The sequence below is a fragment of the Lobosporangium transversale genome (genome assembly GCF_002105155.1).
Source record: "Lobosporangium transversale strain NRRL 3116 chromosome Unknown BCR41scaffold_27, whole genome shotgun sequence".
NCBI classification, from domain to species: Eukaryota; Fungi; Mortierellomycota; class Mortierellomycetes; order Mortierellales; family Mortierellaceae; genus Lobosporangium; species Lobosporangium transversale.
This window is the reverse complement of record NW_019029005.1, coordinates 425428-443666: the sequence shown is the minus strand read 5'-3', so window position 1 is coordinate 443666 and position 18239 is coordinate 425428. Positions and strand designations below refer to the sequence as shown.

Genomic DNA, 18239 nt, shown 5'->3' with positions numbered 1-18239 from the left:
GGATTTGAAGCCGTCTTATCGAGAATCCATGGAGATATCGATGCGCATTCGTGGACAACACTATGCTTGGCGAGAAGAATGTGGCACCACGCAAGCATCTCGTCGAGTGGTTCGGCCGATTTCGAGCACACAACCCCGTTACCACCGCCACCACCATTTGAACAGGCAAATAGCTCAGCTTTTGGGCGCTTTGATGGCCTTAAAAGCATTACTTCTCAAGGCCAAGAGCACAATCGAGGCCAAGGAAACATCTTCACCCCTAGAATAGCAACGACAGGAATAAATTATACTATGCCTTCAGTGCCGGAAACGCCTGCAAGGCGTCTATTTACTCTCGCTCGAGATGATTTCTTGGTCATGGGCCAGCGTGTCAAAGGCGGGCCCGTTGCAGAAGTTTGGATCATCCCCGACAATGACAGATCAGAAGATCCACTGTCAGTGATATCCAACCTGCAGGACAGGGAAGGGCAACAAGCAGATCCTTAGGGGCAGACCCCCTTAGCAGCGGTCAATCTCAATCAACAGCTGCGGATGCTGCAATGATGACATTGCGCGCAAATACACAGCAAGGCTACATTAATCTGTCGCCTTTCTCCTCCTCCTCCCTCCTACCACCCAAACGAGCATTCTGAATCATCCCCCAATGACCCTCGATGGTCATCTTCATTTCCTATCAGCCTCCGCAAACGAAGGGCAGTCATTCGAGTCTTACATGGTCTGAGGCCAGAGGTCGAGACATTTGCGCTTTCGACAGGTCCAAGGTTGCCGGAACTCTTTAATCTTTACTCGGAGGAGTCAATCCCAGGCCCTAGTAAGGCTAGTTTCGCTTGCTCCCTTTTGACTTTTGGCTTTGTCTTTTTGGCCATCTTTGTCGCCATTGCTTCTAGTCGGTGAAGAAAAAAAAAAAAAAAAAAAAAAAAAACTGCGAATCTTTGATACCACATTAACATTGTTAAATAGTAAAGTGTTTACAAGTAATAGTAGCGATCACCATAACTCATTTTGTATATATAATAGTATGATAATAATAATGATGGTTTAAAAATTATTCTAAATGATGGGTTAAAATTATATTTTGAGAATATGTACAGATGTTATATTTACAGAAGACAGATGGTTGTTCTTGAAAAAAAAAAAAAAAAAAAAAAAAAAAAAGCCAACAGGGTATCTAATTATTATACTATATTCCAAATTTCCCATTTCTCTGATTTCTTTGTCAGGCTTTTAGTTTGCAGACAAGCTCGATCACTGAGACCGCGAGACTGCCGAGATTGTTGAGAGACAGAACGACTTATGCTTAAAGAAGAGGAGGGAGGAGGAGGGCGTGGGTGTGAAGTAGATGGTACAGCCATGACATTACCCTCATTGTGCGCAGTACTACATGCGCAACTTGCCTGGGCATTCTCTTGATCAAACGCCTTGACCAGAGTTAGTGGTGGCATTTCTGGTTCAACTGATCTCAACGTTGATGCGGTTGCTGCTGTCGTCGCTGTCGTTTGCTGCTACTGTTGCTGTTGTGCCAGATGCAGATCTTGGTCGAGTAAGTCTCTGTGTCGTTGGACTTGTTTGAAGACTATTATTCTCTATTTCCCCTCTTTCTTCTCTTTCTCCTCCTTCTCCTTCTCCTTCTCCACTATGAATTGTGTTCATTGCAATCCCTTCATTGCTGCATGATAACTCGGAAGATCAGGTCCATTCTGATACATGGGGGCGGTTTCCATTTCTGGATAGAGAGTAGCTCCTCCAGGACCAAAACATCTAGTAAACATAAACCCCGTGTTGCTATTATTATTGAGTGAAGGCACGCCCCATCGCCAACGCCATCGGTTATTGCGGCTGTTGTTGTTCACAAAGATATCACTGCTTTGGGTAATAATAGACTCTGCTATGGAATCGCGATTATCCATTGCTACAACAGCTAAGACGATAACGACAATGGGTTATCCTAGTTGAATTGGCTGTCTCTTGTAATGGTCGCTTTCCCCTACAATGACACCAATAGAGATGAGATCCAACTTTTTGCCCTATCGCCAACAGAAGCAGAAGCAAAGGCAGTAGCTGTAGCAGCGGAAGTAGAGGCAGAAGCAGAAGAATCACAGGCTTGAGTACGAGATCGAGCACGTGTCGTAGTGTAACCGTGAAGTGTACGCGCTGTTCCTGTTTGTTCACATATGTGACCCATCCATCGTGATGTGAATCGTTTCCGCTTATAGTGCCCAAAACCCGACTCCGAGTCCAATCCCCAACGCTAAACAACATATCCGATCAAAAGCCCCTGAACAAGATACTCCTGTGCAGAATACTTTGTGGTCGCTCCTCCAGCTGGTGATGATCCACTGCCTCCGCCATCTCCGCTCCGTCCTCTCTGAACCATCGACACAAATCCCGTACAGCTGATCCAAGCCCGTCCTTTGACATACAAACGGTGGTCGACAATCCAACCTGGGCAAAGTGCTTTAAAAAGCAAGATCCTTGAACAAAATATTCCACGCTTGACACCATCACGCTACTTGACGTCGCCGTTGGTTCTTATTACTATAAATAATAATAATTATGGATGCTTCTACACAAGACTGAGTGTACTTGGTATTGATCCAAAGAGTGAGTAATAGTTGCCTATCAGACAATCCGAGCTACTGCTTCGACTCATCTTGCCTGATCCAGGCGAAGGTAGAGGCAAGAAATTGGCTGCTACACAGAGTTGATCCTGGCAGAGAATCGGACCATTATCATAATCTTGATCATCATTGGGGTCTTGGGTATCTACTATATCTGTACAGGCGTTTTGGAAGCTGTTGTTGTCGCAAAGGTATTGTAATGGAATGCACGTGTGTTTTTGTAACAAGTCATATTATTGATATTGGTGTTGTTGGGACCCATACAATCCTGGCATTGAAGTGGGATTATTAACGTGGGCGTCGAGGAAGGAAGTAGTAGTGAAGATGTTGCTGTTTCTGTTGTTGTTGATGTTGTTGTTGCTGTTCCAAATTGGTATTAGCTGCTGCTATTACTGTAGCAGGAACAGTAGCATCTGCAATCTCCATCGAACTTGTTATCGTTGCTGTTGTATCGATAAGAGCCTTTACAGCGCGCATTCTGTGGATTCACAGGGTAAACCAATACAATAGCAGACATAGTTTGGATGAAGTGGATAAGATAAAGGGGGGAAAGAGAGTATGTTGAATAGAGGACTTCATACGAAGTAGTTGCCGCCGAAAGCGTTGACGACGAGTGGAAGGAAGAAAAGGAAACGAGAGGACACTGTGTGACAGTTTCATTTTTTTTTTTTCTTTGTCAAGGCAATTTTTTCTTTTAAAAACGTTCAATGACAGAACACAATGAACATGTGAACGTGAATGTGAATATGAATATGAATGTACGTGAATGAGTTTTTTTTTTCTATTTTTTTTTTTATCAAGAGCGAGGTAGAAGGTGGAGAGAGGAGTATAAATAATAGAATTATAAAAGTTCATGAGAATGCCATTTAGCGAAAGAAAAAAAAAAAAAAAAAAAAAAAAGATCATTCCTGCCAAGAAAACAGAGAGGTGAATTTAATGTGTGCAACCAAGATAAAAATACAGGCCATGGCTATTCATTCACCCGCACAAGTTCAAAGCACACATTCTTTCGAAAACAATAAGAACTATCCTGGCAAGGTAAGAGATAAAGAAAGCTTTGTCCGAAGGAAGAACAAGTCCGTTGGAGAAAGAACAAAAGGCCCATTAAACAACATACCCATAGAACAATGTCTAAAATGAAAGATACATACATGCATTGTTTAAGGACAGATAACGTTTTGATTTATCAATATTGATAGACATTCATTCACTTTTCACTATTGTGGTTGATGATCTAGTCACATGACACATGGCATCCAGTTTCAATCTCTCTTCTCCGGCATCACTTCAAGTTACAAAGTAATAAGTAGAAAATTACTCTCATTGACCCCAACATCGCTGGATCATCCTGCTCAGTTCTCAAGACAACAAAAAGACAAAAACCGAAACACTAGGCTAATTTCATCAATGCTTCTTGAGTGAATCATTGACCAAAGCAAGATCTAAAAAGAATTCAGGAAACCTCCGAAGGATTCAGATCAGCTAAAAATATTTATATAACATACTTATTTACTTTATACACGACACTCAAAACCAACCGGGATATAAAAACCCATTCTACATTTCTTTATCGGGAGCCCCATATCCATTTCTTACACAAATTGACAAGAGAGAGAAAGAATAAATAATGCGACCGCTCACGCTGTTGCAGCGACAGCGAATCACTCTTTCACTCTTCTTCACTGTCGCGGTCGGGGCCGTCTTCACTGTCGCAGCACCTGCATTTGTTCCTTGGCAGGTCGTCGATGAAAAACGTGCCCAAGCATTGGATCAACAACGTCGTCAAGGCAAAGATTTTCATGTTATCGAAAAGAAGAACAAAAAGAATCATCATGCAAGTCAGTCGTCTACCGCTACTACCACCACAGATGCTCCATCAATATCATCACAAGGTCCCCTCATATCACTTTTGACAGATCACTCTAGACCGATAAATACAGGTACAGATACAGACCTAAACACTGGTACCTCAGATCAAACCCTCTCAGCATCCATACAGGATCCCTCGACATTGACAACTATCAAGAAGAAGAGGAGGAGACGGAAGAGAAGATGGTGAATGAAGGATGGCAAGAATTCACCGGACGGACTGCAAGAGAAGGAAAAGAAAGACAGCTATTAGAACAACAACAGGAAAATACCCGGCATCCATCATCTTTAGCATCAGCATCAGCATCAGCATCAGCATCTTCTTCTTCTGCTGACTATCAAAATCCTGTTAAAGGCGAAAATAGTGGTATTGAAATTATGTGGAAAAACAAAACTAGAGCATAAAATTATCCAATTCTTAGTTAAAAAAAAAAAAAAAAGGAAATGTATCTTTTATTGTCATTATCATTATCATTATCGTTATCATTACAAGTATTAGTACAATAGATATTAATTGATGTCCAGTCTGGAATGGAATGGTGAATGTTGGTTAAATAAATGGCATCATATCATGCCCATACCGATCTTTTTTTTTTTTTTTTTTTTTTTTTTTTTGCTCGTCATGGGACATGATTTGGTTTCTTAATCCCAGTGCTCTTTCTCAAGAGTTGCACCCATACTTCGCCGAATGACCTTACGACCCCTCTTGAGGGCCGACAAAGCAGCCTCTGCTCCTCCTCCTACCAAACCATTGGCATGTGATGAAGACGACGGTGGTAAAATTGTAGATGAAGAAGTGGAATCTGCTGAGTAATGGATCCCACCAGGTGATGAAGCTCTCCATGCGTTTGTTGCATTCTGTAATAATGTTCCATTCGCTGCCTCAAGTTGGTGGTGGCTCAATTCATACCCCTGAGCAAACTTTGTTCTCTGCCCGACAATGTTATCGAACTCTGTTGAGTTCGACATCCGTGCTTCTGGCAATCGTGTCTGATGTTTGCTGCTGTAATGGATGAATTGATCTTACTCCAGCAAGAGCCTGGCCATGAAGCTGCTGGTATTGTGTAGGAGCTTGGATCTGGTGCTTGATTGCTCCTGTAGACATACTGTTGATGTTATTATATGCATTTAATGGACTCTTGTTGGAAATATCGCGATGTTGTTGCAACAGCTGTGTCTCCTTTTCTTTTTTCTTTGTCATGCACACTCAGCGGCGGTCATAACCGTGTTGTGTGATCCTTGTTTGAAGCCGAGAAGCGGTTGAGCATGGTCCGAATGCCTACGTGATGAGCCTCTCGAGGCTGTGTTGCCAAATGAAATCCTGTGGGGACATTGAGCATTGCATTCTTGGACCGAGCCCCTCCAGAATGATACTGTTGCTGTTGAATTTCCTTCATCGCCCGTTTTCTTCTTCCAGCAATGCTGCAACCGAACCCAGAGATGAAGCAGACGAGCTATTGTTCGATTGAGTTGACGAATAAGACGACGTCAACGCTGCAGAAGAGGACCCAGAAGAGCTGTATCCACTATTCAGCTGACTGCGTCCACCACCAGAAAGTGAAGGTTGCTGTTGTGACTGTTGGGTTTGCTGAAGACACTTTCGCATAGCTGGTGACTTTGCGCCTGAGTGAGGCCTAGGAAAATCATTTTGGTGATAAGCGGCTATGTTTGATCGCGGTAGTCGTGGCGGTGGCGACGGTGGCTCCCGGCTTAGCTGCATTTGTTTATGACTCAATGCCTGGCCAAAGGATTGGTGGCTATTGACTCGAGGTGTCCACACCGTTAGTAACGACAACAGGATGTCCAGCATCGACACTCGAACGTGGTGTTCTAGCCACGAAGGAATTAACATCCCTTCCAGATCCTCTCTTCCATATCATCAATGCCATCATGGCCATTTCGGCATCATCATCGCTGTCCACTCTTTTCTGCTCTTGTTCATCGTTTCCATCAAACTCATCGTCACCATACTTTTTCAACGACGACGCGCTATGGCGGCTTCCCAGAACTCTGCTCCTGCTCCTAACCTTCTTCCCGCTACCGCCATATAGTCCGTATGAAACTGGTGGCGCACTTGTAGAGAAAATATTGATCGAGTTGGTCTTTGATGGCTTCGACTGAAATGGCCAATCACATTAATGTCATTATCATCCAATGGATCCAACGGTCCAGGCCCAGGATGATATAGACGCCCACGATATTTTCGGCCCGCGGAGTCATTCAAATTAACTTTATTGTTTTATTGTTGCCTGTGATCGGGACAGGAAGTGTTTTTGGTGGTGTCGTAGGAGGTTGCCGAGGTGTCTTGCTAGAGTCTGGAGTCCCAGCCTGCTGTCGTACATGTACAGTGGAAGAAGCGACAGCAGATGGCGTAGGATTAGAGCTATACGACGTAGGTGGCGTTGGGAGTGGATGGGCATTTGATGCAGATGTGCCTTTCTTACTGAACGAGAATCTCCTCCCCTCCTGAAATCAAGTTGCGGAGTCCTGAAAACGTCGGTGATGTAGGGCTATCGCATTGGCGGCTTGGTGGTCGCATTGATTGGCCCTGAATCTGATTCTGACTGTTGTATGGATCCGCAGGGTCAGGTACCCTTCAGGGGACATGGTACGCTGAACAGAAGTCAAGGGGAGCTGAGGTAATGGCAGTGGAGGTACAGGGGAAATAACCTACTATGCTCTGAGCTTTCGTTGATTGTGGTCGTCTCACGTTTGCTGAAAATTGAGAGCGGAGGTGTTGGACAGGGTCGTGGTGAGAGACCTTGAGAAGGAGTTGCGGATCGTGATCGGTCATCCACATTCAACTGTGAAGCCCTGGAACTGGGACGACTGCCTCCTTTGACTTTTCCATTCGCTAGTACTTTCAGGTTGGGCAAGGATGGAACAGGTGTGCCTGACTGGAAATAAGAGAGATGTGGACCCGGAAAACATGTATTACCGACATAGAACTGACATTTTCGGTGAAATACCATACTGCAATCTAAGGAGTCATAAGGAGAGTTTTTTTTTTAAAAAAAAAAAAAAAAAAAATGAGCACCATTTCTATCTCTCCAGCCATGTTCACATTTATAAGCCATTCTATTGAGCACCGACTTTACCTTGACAGATTACAGCCTGCTTCTTCACGTGATCGTGGCACAATCTACACTCCACAGCTTTAAGAGGTTATAGAATAAAAGAAAGTAGCATCAGTAAGAATATTCAGGAACAGTACGTATCAATAAGATATTACAGCTTCCAACATAATTGAAATCTCCATTACGTTTTGCAAATGAACTCTTAACAAACTGGTGCTGATTGGTTGCCTTGCCGCTCATTCGGTTCATTTCCTGATACCGATCATGGAGAACGGTCGGAGCTGGAACAGTCGAAGAAGCATAAAATGCACCAGCACTGTCAACGCTTCCTCGTCGAGTGCTACGCCACTTCCACTTGCCTGCAGTGGAACGTTAGGAGATACAGCCGGTGGTGGCCCTGTAGCTGTTCCTGAAGAGAGCCCAAGTGGCGTTAGAGACCTTCTAGCAGCCGCTCCATTTTCTTTGCCTTCTTCTTGCGTTGATGCAAGGACTCTCTCCTTTGGCTCCAGCAGTTTACGCTTCATAAATGGTAAACTGTCCATAGGCTTAAGTTCCTGAAAGAATGGAATAAATAGATAACCTTTTCGCATTAGACTACCAAGCCGTTTTTACAAATTGACAATGGGAAACGAGCAAAATGTTTGTCCTATGCTAACCTTTGCTGCAAAATTACGCTTAATCCAAACATGGCGACCCAAATCTCCTGCGCTGGGCCGCAACGCTGGGTCTTTTTGAAAACACTGGCATAAGAAATCCAATAGGTCTGCAGACACGTCACTGGGCAATGGCGGTCGCTCATCTTCTACAATGCGGAACAAAGTTGTCATTGCAAGTAGATCTGCATAAGGAGGCCGTCCCGTCAGCATCTCAATGATTGTGCATCCCAAAGACCAGATATCACTGGCTGGTGAGGCACCTTTCAACTCAATCACCTCCGGTGCCACTAATGAAAATTTATAAAAAAGGGAAGAAAAAGGGAAATGATATTAGAGAGAGAAGGACAAGATGTAATCGGAAATTAAACAATCCCATAGCTTTGTAAAGGCCAATCCAATAACGACTATTGCATTCGATCAACATACTCCAATTAGGTGTTCCAGCAACAGCACCAAAGTCAGACTCCTTCACCTTGAGATTAAGAGATACTCCAAAATCTGAAAGCTTCACGTTTCCATTCTTAGTTGTGAGAATGTTGGCAGCCTTTAGATCACAATGAACAACCTAAAAATGCCATAAAATAAAAACCCACCATATAATCAGTAGACAATCTCCTTTGCGTCATTTCAGACTACTTTACACAAATCATACATTCAGTGTCTACTTTCAATACAAAATAATAAAATTACCTCTTTGCCATGAAGATAAACAAGTCCTTCCAGGATTTTGACCACATATGCGACTACGAGCTTTTCGGGAAATGCCCCAAAGGATTTGAGTGTTGTCAAGAGCGAACCGTTCTAACAAACTCCAGGACAATGTTGAGATAGTCCTCTGTTTTAATAAATCCCTCATACTTGACAATTGATGGATGAGCAAGTGACTTCAATAAATCTACTTCCTGCATCAACATGTCCCGTTCTTCATCTTTCAGCCCATCGATCTTGATCCGCTTCACTGCAACCATCTGGCCTGTCACCATATTCATCGCTCTACAATTGTTATCAAATACATCGAGTATGAAGTTAGTTTAAATGATATAAATAAACATAATGATTAATAGGCCCCAATAATAACCGAGCAAAGTGTCAGACAAACAAAACAACTTACTTATATACAGAGCCAAACTGTCCCCTTCCAATACAGTTTCCAAGTTTCTACATATGACCAGCATAAATAAAAGTATTAGGTTAACGCGATATTAAAGCCAAACATGCCACTTCTTCATATCCTTGCTCCCTTTCATTGGTCTTCTTACATATGTCGCTACTTTTTCGTCGTTCTCCCAAAGTTCCAGCTCCTCACGGACAGGCTCGATGCTATGGTGCTCTTTCGAAGGCCTTGCACTGGTGTAGTTGATCGTGAGGACACAGGGGATCCCAAGCCTCCAGAGCAGTGACATTAGTCTTCTCAGATGAATACCGTGAGTGTTGCTTCAAATTTGAGTAGCCACCAGGGCTGGTGTTTGTCATATTAGAAATAGCGTTGTAGGAAGAGGACTGAGTCAAGCCAAGGGGGCTGCTGGGGCTAGCTAAACCATTCCGATAGCCTGGAGTGGTATAACAGCATTCGCAACCTGAGGGTCTAATGATATACTTTTCTTCTTCCTCCTGCTGGCGCTAATCCATCGTTGCCGCTGCCGACGATGATGATGATGTCAATATGCTTCCGTCTGCTAAAAACAGAGGTCCTGAAACTGACTTTGGAGCAAGTGAAGATCGGGTCTGTTCAAACAATGAGGTGAGCCACTACTGCCAAAAACCAAATCGCGCGTCGTTGTCTATCCTCAGCTGTCTCGAGCTGCGAAGAAGATTGAGCTTCACTCTCGTCACTGCCAAAGCTTATGTCCGCTACTGCTGTATCAATGTCACCTACGGTAGCGATACGATGACGAGGAGACCTCTTTGCTTTAACAGGTAGCGAGGGCGCTTGTTTGTTCATGACAAGGGGGGTGCTTTGATGGCGGGTATCTTTTAGCTTATTATAGAGATTCTGCGAATTTCTAGACGATCATATCCAGTTGCAAACCGGATACTATCTTCCTCCATTTTTTAATTTGGGCCGCATAAAAGGATGATGATGAGGATCGCATCGAAGACGATGACGACAATGATACAGCGCTCGGTGTGTGCGCAGTCTTTTATCGCATCCTTGTTAATGGCGCACCATTATCTGTTGCTTTTGGTATTTGCGACGATGCAGATCCAGATGATACGAGCGGGTTTGGTCCAGGACGCTTCTCTTTGGCTACTATCCGTGCTACTCCACCAACTACGCGCTCCAGCGTCAAAATTGTTGATACACCTATATCGGACCAAAATAATGCGTTAAAGCATGAACTCGAAAGCATTTGCCACAAACTATGCAATGTCCATACGTGCGCTAATTGTACCTGATTCATGTCCTTGCCTTCATAAAGATCAACGGTCTGAAACAGATCTGAACTCTGTACGCCAAGCTATGTAAGAATGAGAAAAAAAAAAAAAAAAAAAAAAAAAAAAAAAAGGCTGCTCAGCGATTCTGATCACATCCATTGTGTGCGCATGCTAACGCATCTGAAATCAATTATGAACTTGATCATGTATATCGCGGCCATTAACTCCACAAAAAGCGTCTGTACCTGTTTTGCTGCGTTCAGAAAGTTGCTGATATTCTCCATCTAAACAACATTTCAAACATACATGAAAAAAATAAAAAATAAAAAATAAAAAAATAAGACAAGAGTCATGAGTTGTGCAAGATCTAAGGTATTGAACTATAATAGGCATCTAGCAGACCGATCATAGAAGACAGGAAAAAAAAGACATCACGAACGGTAGGCAAGTTACTGGCATTGATATGTAACTGCATGCCTTATAGTTTGCCATTAGCTCATCCCAGGCCAAAAAAAATCTGTCATTGAGTACAAACAATAGATTTTCTGAACCGGGAACAGTGATGTGATTGTCGATTTCTTTTTTTTTTTTTTTTTTTTTTTTTTTTGCTAAGCATACTACCTATTTACAGCCGCAAGCCCTATTTTGTTTGTTTTTTGTCTTTTGTTTTTTGTTTTTTGGGATATTTGTTTTTCTTATTTTTTGTGCACTCCTATAATTATCCTCGTTGTTGTAGATTGCAATGTCACTCCTGCTCGCCTTTTGATTGCCTGCTTGCCTGTCAGCCATTTTGCCGCTGGTCTTACCTTGACAAAGGGGAGGTTTTTCAGACTGATTTGTTCGACAGTGCCCGGTCGTAGTCGATTCGCCAGTCTAAAAAATCATTTATACCGAAACATGTGAGGTTAAACACAGTGTATCCAATAACTTTGCATAAGAAATGGGGGTAAAAGAGAAAGGAGAGAGGATAGAGTGGGCACAATGATGGCACAGACAGGAGTCAAAAAAAAAAAAAAAAAAAAAAAAAAAAAAATGCAGGGATACCGGACAACGTTACTAGGATTTTTAAAATAGTCAAAATATCAATTACCGGCAGAGAATAACTCCATCCTTCAGTGACTCGTGCAGGTCGCTTGAAGGCAAGGCCTGACCCACTGTCCGCTCAATAAAATTCTGTGCAGCCTTGAATCTGTCCTGAAGTTGTTGCTCCCGTAGTCGTTTTCCAACCACGTCCACATTAGAGGCAATTGCTGTCGTTGTGGAACAGCAGAAGTACCATTGCTTTGCGCACTCGTTGTTGGACCAGTTGAGTTGGTTGAAGGCAATGTGGCTGTTGCGCTAGTCCCGTGATACAACTATCATTAGCCGCAGTAGTAGTAATAGAAGTAGTTGTAGCTGGAGCAGTGGTGGCAGTAAAAAGATTAGTAGCATTAGCGGGGGACGTTTGTGAGGTTGAGGTTGAAGTTGTAGGGACTAGAATAGGTTTTTGTGGAATAACGCGGAGCTGGAGGCATTGGTACATTGGGTATGGAAATAGACGACGTCATGTTTGGCTTTGGACTTGGTGAAGAAATCCGACTAGAGGGAGAAGACGCTGACGGCACTGAGATCGAGTGTGATTGCATCTGCGTCTGCGTCCGTGGCGATAGCGATGGTGTGATGGTACTGGTGAGGGTGCTTTTGTGGTTGTATTCAACCGTTCAGACAAGGCTGAATTGGCCAAAAAACTGAGTGCTACTCCAGATGGTCCTTGATCTCGTGCGTTGTAACCAGAACTGGTGGAGGCTCTGGCTCTTGTCTTTGAAAACCCCTCAGTAATTGCCGTTTCCATTCCAGGGTTCTCCTGTTGTGCTAGGACCTGGACTGCTCGATGCTTATTACTATTATCTCCTGCCTCAGTCAAATAAGATCGGGAAAATGAATCATTGATATGAGTGGAGTCGTTTCCAGTTGTGCTACTACTGATGCTACTGTCACTACTTTCTCGATGAGCACGTCGTTGAGAGTAGAGTGTTTCTGAGAGAGCGAGAGAGGGAGATTGATCTCGATAAAGCGGTGGATGTGGATTGGAACCTGAGCGCATTCTGGTGGCAACTCGATTGCCACCGATCCCGTTGCCAGGTCGGAGAAAAGCGAGTGACGGTCGTGACTGTTGCGTTTGTGAAGTAGAGAGTAAGATGCGGTGGTGATACTGGTACTGGTATTGGTACTGGTACTGGACCTGGCATTTGGGATATCTGACAATGTACTGGTGTTTGTTTTGTGCTTGAATGTGCATGAGAGAAGGGATTGGATGTTGTGGTAGACATACTGGTGTGGAGTGAAGGTGGAGGAAGAGGGGGGTGTGGACTTGTTGACCCATAGCGGGTAGAATCCCTGTTATTATCAGAAAAAGAGGAGGAGAAGGCTCCACTCCTACTCCGTTGGCGTGTTTGTACATTGTTGTTGTGTCATATTTCTGTTGGGATCGCAATGAAAGAGAGATGGAGTAATTGCAATGGGAGCAAAGTCAACCTTACACACACATACAAAAAAAAGAAATATGTATATTTATATATATATTTATAAAAAAATAAAAAAATAAAAAAATAAAAATAATAAAAAAAAATAAAAAAAAAAAAAAGAGTGTGTGAGAGTGGGAGTGAGAATAAGAGTGAAGAAGAGAGAAAAGATATAGACAGAGAAGGACGAAGTAAAAAGAAACAAACAACAGAAAAGGGAAGGAAGAGAGAGAATGCAGGCTAGACAGAGAGCTAGAGGCTAGGCTGGAATAAGCAGACCATTACATTGAAGGTTATTGAGAAAAAAAAAAAAGAAAAAAAAAGAGGAAAGGAAGAGAGAAAGTGGAGTGGGGAGAATGTTATTACAACCAAGAAGATACAAGGTATTGGCTCGATTAAACGATAATAATAAATGGGACTATTTACTGGACTGTGTCAGTCAAGCAAGGGAAAAAAGTAAAAAAAAAAAATTACAGTAAGAAAAGGGAAGAAAATAATTTTAGACAAAAAAAATTAAATAAAATAAAAGGGAATGAAAGAATGAAAGAATGAAAGAATGAAAGAATGAAGGACAGTTACAATGATTATAATGCAATGTGCTGATGTTCTTTGTATTTTCATTAATGTTAGTGTATCATGTTGTATGCTGTGTGTGCGAATTCCAAAGAGAGCCTCAAGGTGCAATGATGACGGATGCATGCAAATTACTCCATGTACAAAAAAAAAAAAAAAGGAGAAAGGTTCAATTCCATTGTTTTTTTTTTATTTCCTTTATTAATCTTGAACTAAAGGGCAAACTTATTTTACATCTTTTTTTGTCATGCGACATCGTAAATCCTTCTTCGGATGACAATGTCGCGAAAAAAAAAAAAAAAAAAAAAAAAAGATGTGAGAGTGAGCGATTAGATTAGGTGAGCGCGTCAAGGAAAGACGCGAAAAAAGGAGCCGTGGTTGTATAACTAATGTCATGGTGTGTTTACGTAGAAAAGGGCAATTGAGCCAATTTTCACACCTTTTCGCTTTACGTTTTACGCTTCCTCCTAATTCCGTATCCCATCCCATCTCCGGCTAGGGGACCTTTGTCCTCCCTTCCCACTTCTTTCCTCCTCTACTTCAGCGCAAAGTTGCAAAAAGGTATCTGTACCCGTTTCTTTGTAGCCCAAAAAGGTGTAAACAAATGGATCTCCCCTGTCCACGTCGCCATTGCATCACTGCTCTTTCTTCCCCTCCCCTCTCTTGCGACCATCCAAACCACTACCTGTCACAGAGTACATTTTTTTTTCCTCTACATTTATGCACGTTCCCAACAGAGGACTTGTCACAAATGTCGTCAAAGGAACCTTTTCCCCTTGACAAGATGAAACAGCTTCTCCTGATCCTGTGCAACAATGGGCCTTTATTCAAATATGTAATGTATGACCCTGCTCGATGGGCTGCATAATTTTTTCGTGATAACGGTAGTGCTGATAGTTAAATATGCATGCATGCACAAAAAAAAAAAAAAAAAGAGAGAGAGAGAGAGGAGAGAGAGAATAGGACAGAAATGCAAATATATCTCAAGAGTTGAAGATCCACCAGCGAGGCAAAAGCATATGTAACATTTCATTGGATGACATTTGAAGGAATAGACTATGGAGATAAATTGCATGCGAAAGTATAGTTTACAGCAAAATGGGGAAAGTGGTAAAGTGGGAAAGTGGGAAAGTGGGAAAACAGGTCCAGGAACAACAAAAGATGATCAACGACGCAATTGATGCAATGCGCAGACTTACACTCTTCTCAATTAAAACTGTTTCCGTTCCTGAAGAGCAGGGCCACATTCCTTGCCAAAGCAAGTAAACTAATGTGAAAAATAAAGTAAAAAAGACAATGACGAGTTGCATCGTCAACTGTGCTACAAAAGACAAAACACATAGCACAAGACACAAAAAGGCTGGCAACCATGCACAAAGACTTCATGTTTTTCCCATGTGCCACGCGACGTCCGCTTGAACATCCTCTCCCTCTCTCTCCTCTCTCCTCTTTCCCCCTTTTTTAATTTTTTCGATCAACAAATAAACAAAACAGATTGAGACTCTTACACTCATATTCGTTTGTCTAATTGATCTGACTACAGCTATTGGGCAAAGATAAACAAACGCCCCAAAAATCAGTGGTTAATTTGACGATTTGAAACATCGTATTAGTATGGATAGAGACACAGTTGACATGGGCAGAGGCAGAGGCAAAAAGACATAGATTGACCAAGATATATAGACATTGAACAAAACAAAAAGCTCCTCATGTAAATAGTCATTTAATATCTTTTTTAGACTGGAAAGCGATGAGCACCCATTGTCGAGCATAGACAAAATGTCCTTTAGACTCTCAACCACACACGCATCACGTCAGTAAAATGATCATATTGAATGTTCCGTATTACATATTATTTCATTTGGAATATTCCTTAATTGTGAGCAGCCATTTTCATATGTATAATATTAACTGCTTGCCATCCTTATCATTAACATCCGTAACTACATATCCGAAGCAAGCAATCATTTTGAATCATTTTGCTGTTACCATCCCAAGAAAAAAAAAGAAAAAAAACACTTTTCTTCTTTCAAAATGGATTGTGAAATATAAATAAAGAATAACATAGCAGCAATGTGGTTTTCATGTGTGGCTATTGACTTATTTTATAACACTGTTTCCAATTCGTAGCCACACGAACAATAACAACAACAATGAAATGATACAATAATATCATAGTAAGCAGATACTTGAACGCTCTTTTACGTACCCATCATGGTAGGCACACCCAAAAGGACGTGACATTTATTTCCTTGAAATGTAGGCTTTAATGGTGTCAGAGGATTCTGATTGGCGAAGAGCACATTCAGTTGTCGCCATTTACGAGCCTCTTTCATAGTTCTATATCTTACATACTTTATCAAGTCAAATGGCTATCTCATACTTGAGACATGCGTATCGTTGCAGGATCCTTTCTTTGTTCAGATGAATATGATCAAGTTAGATGAATAAAATATTAAGGAATACTAATCAAAGTCATAATGGTGGTGATAAGCCGGAGCAAAATGAATCCTTAGAACAAATATCTCTCATATTTGTCCAAGTACTTTTTTTTTTTTTTTTTTTTGGCTTTCTCAGCCTCTCAATCTTTTCAGCTGACTTTTACCTTGCCTTGTTCTCATTCACTTTAATCTTGACAAAGATCTTGCAGCAGATCTTCTCAATGGTCATACGCCCTCACTCATCATAAAGAGAATGGCCGAGAAGGGCGCTATGTCTACTCATTCTTTTTACAAGTAGCAGCGCTTTTTTCTGAAATCAGGACAGCCAATCAATGGCAGTGTATTCCATTAACCTTTACAAAATCCTGTAAAGGTTGATACTAGAATTGATGAATGTATCTTGTCTCCTTCTATAAAAAAAAATCGACAGGAAAGATCGAAAAGACCCCTGAAAATACTTTTTTTTTTTTTTTGCTGCATTACTATGCCTCTCTTTACAAATAAATAAAGGGTGACTGTAATTTTGAAGGATATTGTACATTTAATACATTCAAACAGGCCTTCCCCTTGATCCAATGCATGCGCACAAAATTAGATACATCGGATCAAAGGCCACTTCGTACAGTACCTTCCGCATTTTATTACATGGTCTGTAGGGAGGTCTGTAGCTAGCTTATTGTGTCAACAAATGTAACGTTTTGAGAATGAACATTGCGGATTGTAAAATGTAAGCCGATGATGCATTAAATGGGAAGTATGTACATGAATATGTACATATATACCAAGGGGCTGTTTAATAACTGCATACTTTTACCGAGATTTGTATATAAATAATTTCAAGAGAGGCAAAAGATGGAAAGACACGAGTATAAATGATCTACGAGTGTTTTGATAAAGCATAGGATAGCCTAGGGACACAGCACCATTTGAGTAAATGTCTGATCAACATCTTTCATTTTTCAAATTTTTTGACAATGTAATTTATTCTCCCAACCAATCAGAATATTTGACAGCATCGCGTTCACAAAATTAAAAATTTAAAGAACAGCTATTATCATGAAAAGGATTAACTGCCCAATATCTTTTTTATAAGCCCATGAGTGCAAAGTTCTGGATGAACGGACCTGGGATGATAACTGCTTTAAACTTCTCTCCAGAATAGCAAGGAGATTGTACAATAATAAAAAAGCATTTGGCTAAAGCATTGTCTCCTAGGAAAAGCATTTCAAAACTTTGCTTGGCCCCATTGTTACAACAAAAAGACTTGTCTATGGGTGGCTGCAAAATAGATCTGTTCGGATGAATCTCGTATGCATGATTACTGTCGTTCAGCTCCGCGATGAGAGCACCTGTCATTGATACCGGGATGTTGTTCCTTGTGATGTTGCTACGAAGACGCTCGTTTTAGTTAGAAGGCGAAATTGGGACTAGCGTGCAGGTGTCTCTTCCCTCAACCGAAGCATACCACTGTACTGGTCCCCTCCTCCCGGTCCCTGTCCCTGCCCCTGTCCCTGCTCTAGCGCTTTGCTCTTTTGTCCTTGTCTCAGTCCTGTCATATTTGCTATATGTATATGATAGGGACTAATTGATAAAACAGATAACACTTAATGGCCTCATCTTTATTTCGCGCACGCTCCAATTCAATGTATGTGATCATAACCTGACCCAAGAGCAAGAAACAAGATCGAAGGAGCCCTGGCCAATAATAGGCTGTCACAGTGAGAACTGTTTCACTATTATTGAGGATATGTATCATTGCAAGGTTCACATTATAATGTATTTGTATATACTTCAAAAGAATGAAGAATGACATTTGTACAAGGTCCCTCAAAAAAATAAAATAAAAATGTGGACTCATTTATTCTTTCTGTGTTGTGTATTGATCTTTTGTGCTTGAGAGCAAAAAGAGAGAGAAAGAACAACGTGCCATTTTTGTGTTCCTCTGCCAATGAAAGAGAACTGGGGTCAATATTCATTAGCAATTAGAGTGGTTTTGGTCCGACATTATGTTATACAAACTGAATGAAGATGAATGAGCCAGCATTTTTTTTTTTCATTATTTGTATGACATGGCACCTAATCCATTCCAGTAATTTTCTTCTTGAAGAAGATTTTTTTGTTATTGCAC

The 18239-nt window shown here is 41.6% G+C and overlaps 4 protein-coding genes across 4 annotated transcripts; all 4 read right to left on the bottom strand.

The window, feature by feature from the left end:
- Nucleotides 1-1360: 1360 nt before the first annotated feature.
- On the bottom strand, nucleotides 1361-3452 carry BCR41DRAFT_356892 (hypothetical protein; the record flags this gene model as incomplete). Its single annotated transcript, XM_022024750.1, has 9 exons — nucleotides 3124-3452; nucleotides 3012-3096; nucleotides 2829-2886; nucleotides 2568-2772; nucleotides 2443-2454; nucleotides 2372-2409; nucleotides 1679-1918; nucleotides 1507-1561; nucleotides 1361-1458 (listed from the first exon to the last, which is right to left on the bottom strand). Coding segments are annotated over exons 1-9 (946 nt in total), but the record flags the coding sequence as incomplete, so codon positions are not given.
- A 4720-nt stretch (nucleotides 3453-8172) lies between these two features.
- On the bottom strand, nucleotides 8173-9623 carry BCR41DRAFT_372078 (kinase-like domain-containing protein; the record flags this gene model as incomplete). The annotated part of the gene is made up of 5 exons (XM_022026651.1): nucleotides 8173-8507; nucleotides 8647-8785; nucleotides 9018-9213; nucleotides 9332-9378; nucleotides 9480-9623. The coding sequence occupies 5 exons, from the start codon at nucleotides 9621-9623 to the stop codon at nucleotides 8173-8175; spliced, it is 861 nt and encodes a 286-aa protein (XP_021879859.1).
- A 738-nt stretch (nucleotides 9624-10361) lies between these two features.
- On the bottom strand, nucleotides 10362-12118 carry BCR41DRAFT_372077 (calponin homology domain-containing protein; the record flags this gene model as incomplete). The annotated part of the gene is made up of 5 exons (XM_022026650.1): nucleotides 10362-10679; nucleotides 10842-10880; nucleotides 11403-11469; nucleotides 11687-11846; nucleotides 11950-12118. The coding sequence occupies 5 exons, from the start codon at nucleotides 12116-12118 to the stop codon at nucleotides 10362-10364; spliced, it is 753 nt and encodes a 250-aa protein (XP_021879858.1).
- BCR41DRAFT_109346 (hypothetical protein) lies at nucleotides 11853-13323 on the bottom strand. Its single transcript, XM_022019370.1, has one exon. It carries the CDS (start codon nucleotides 13034-13036, stop codon nucleotides 12140-12142), a length of 897 nt encoding a protein of 298 aa, XP_021879857.1. The 5' UTR covers nucleotides 13037-13323; the 3' UTR covers nucleotides 11853-12139.
- Between the last annotated feature and the right edge of the window lie 4916 nt (nucleotides 13324-18239).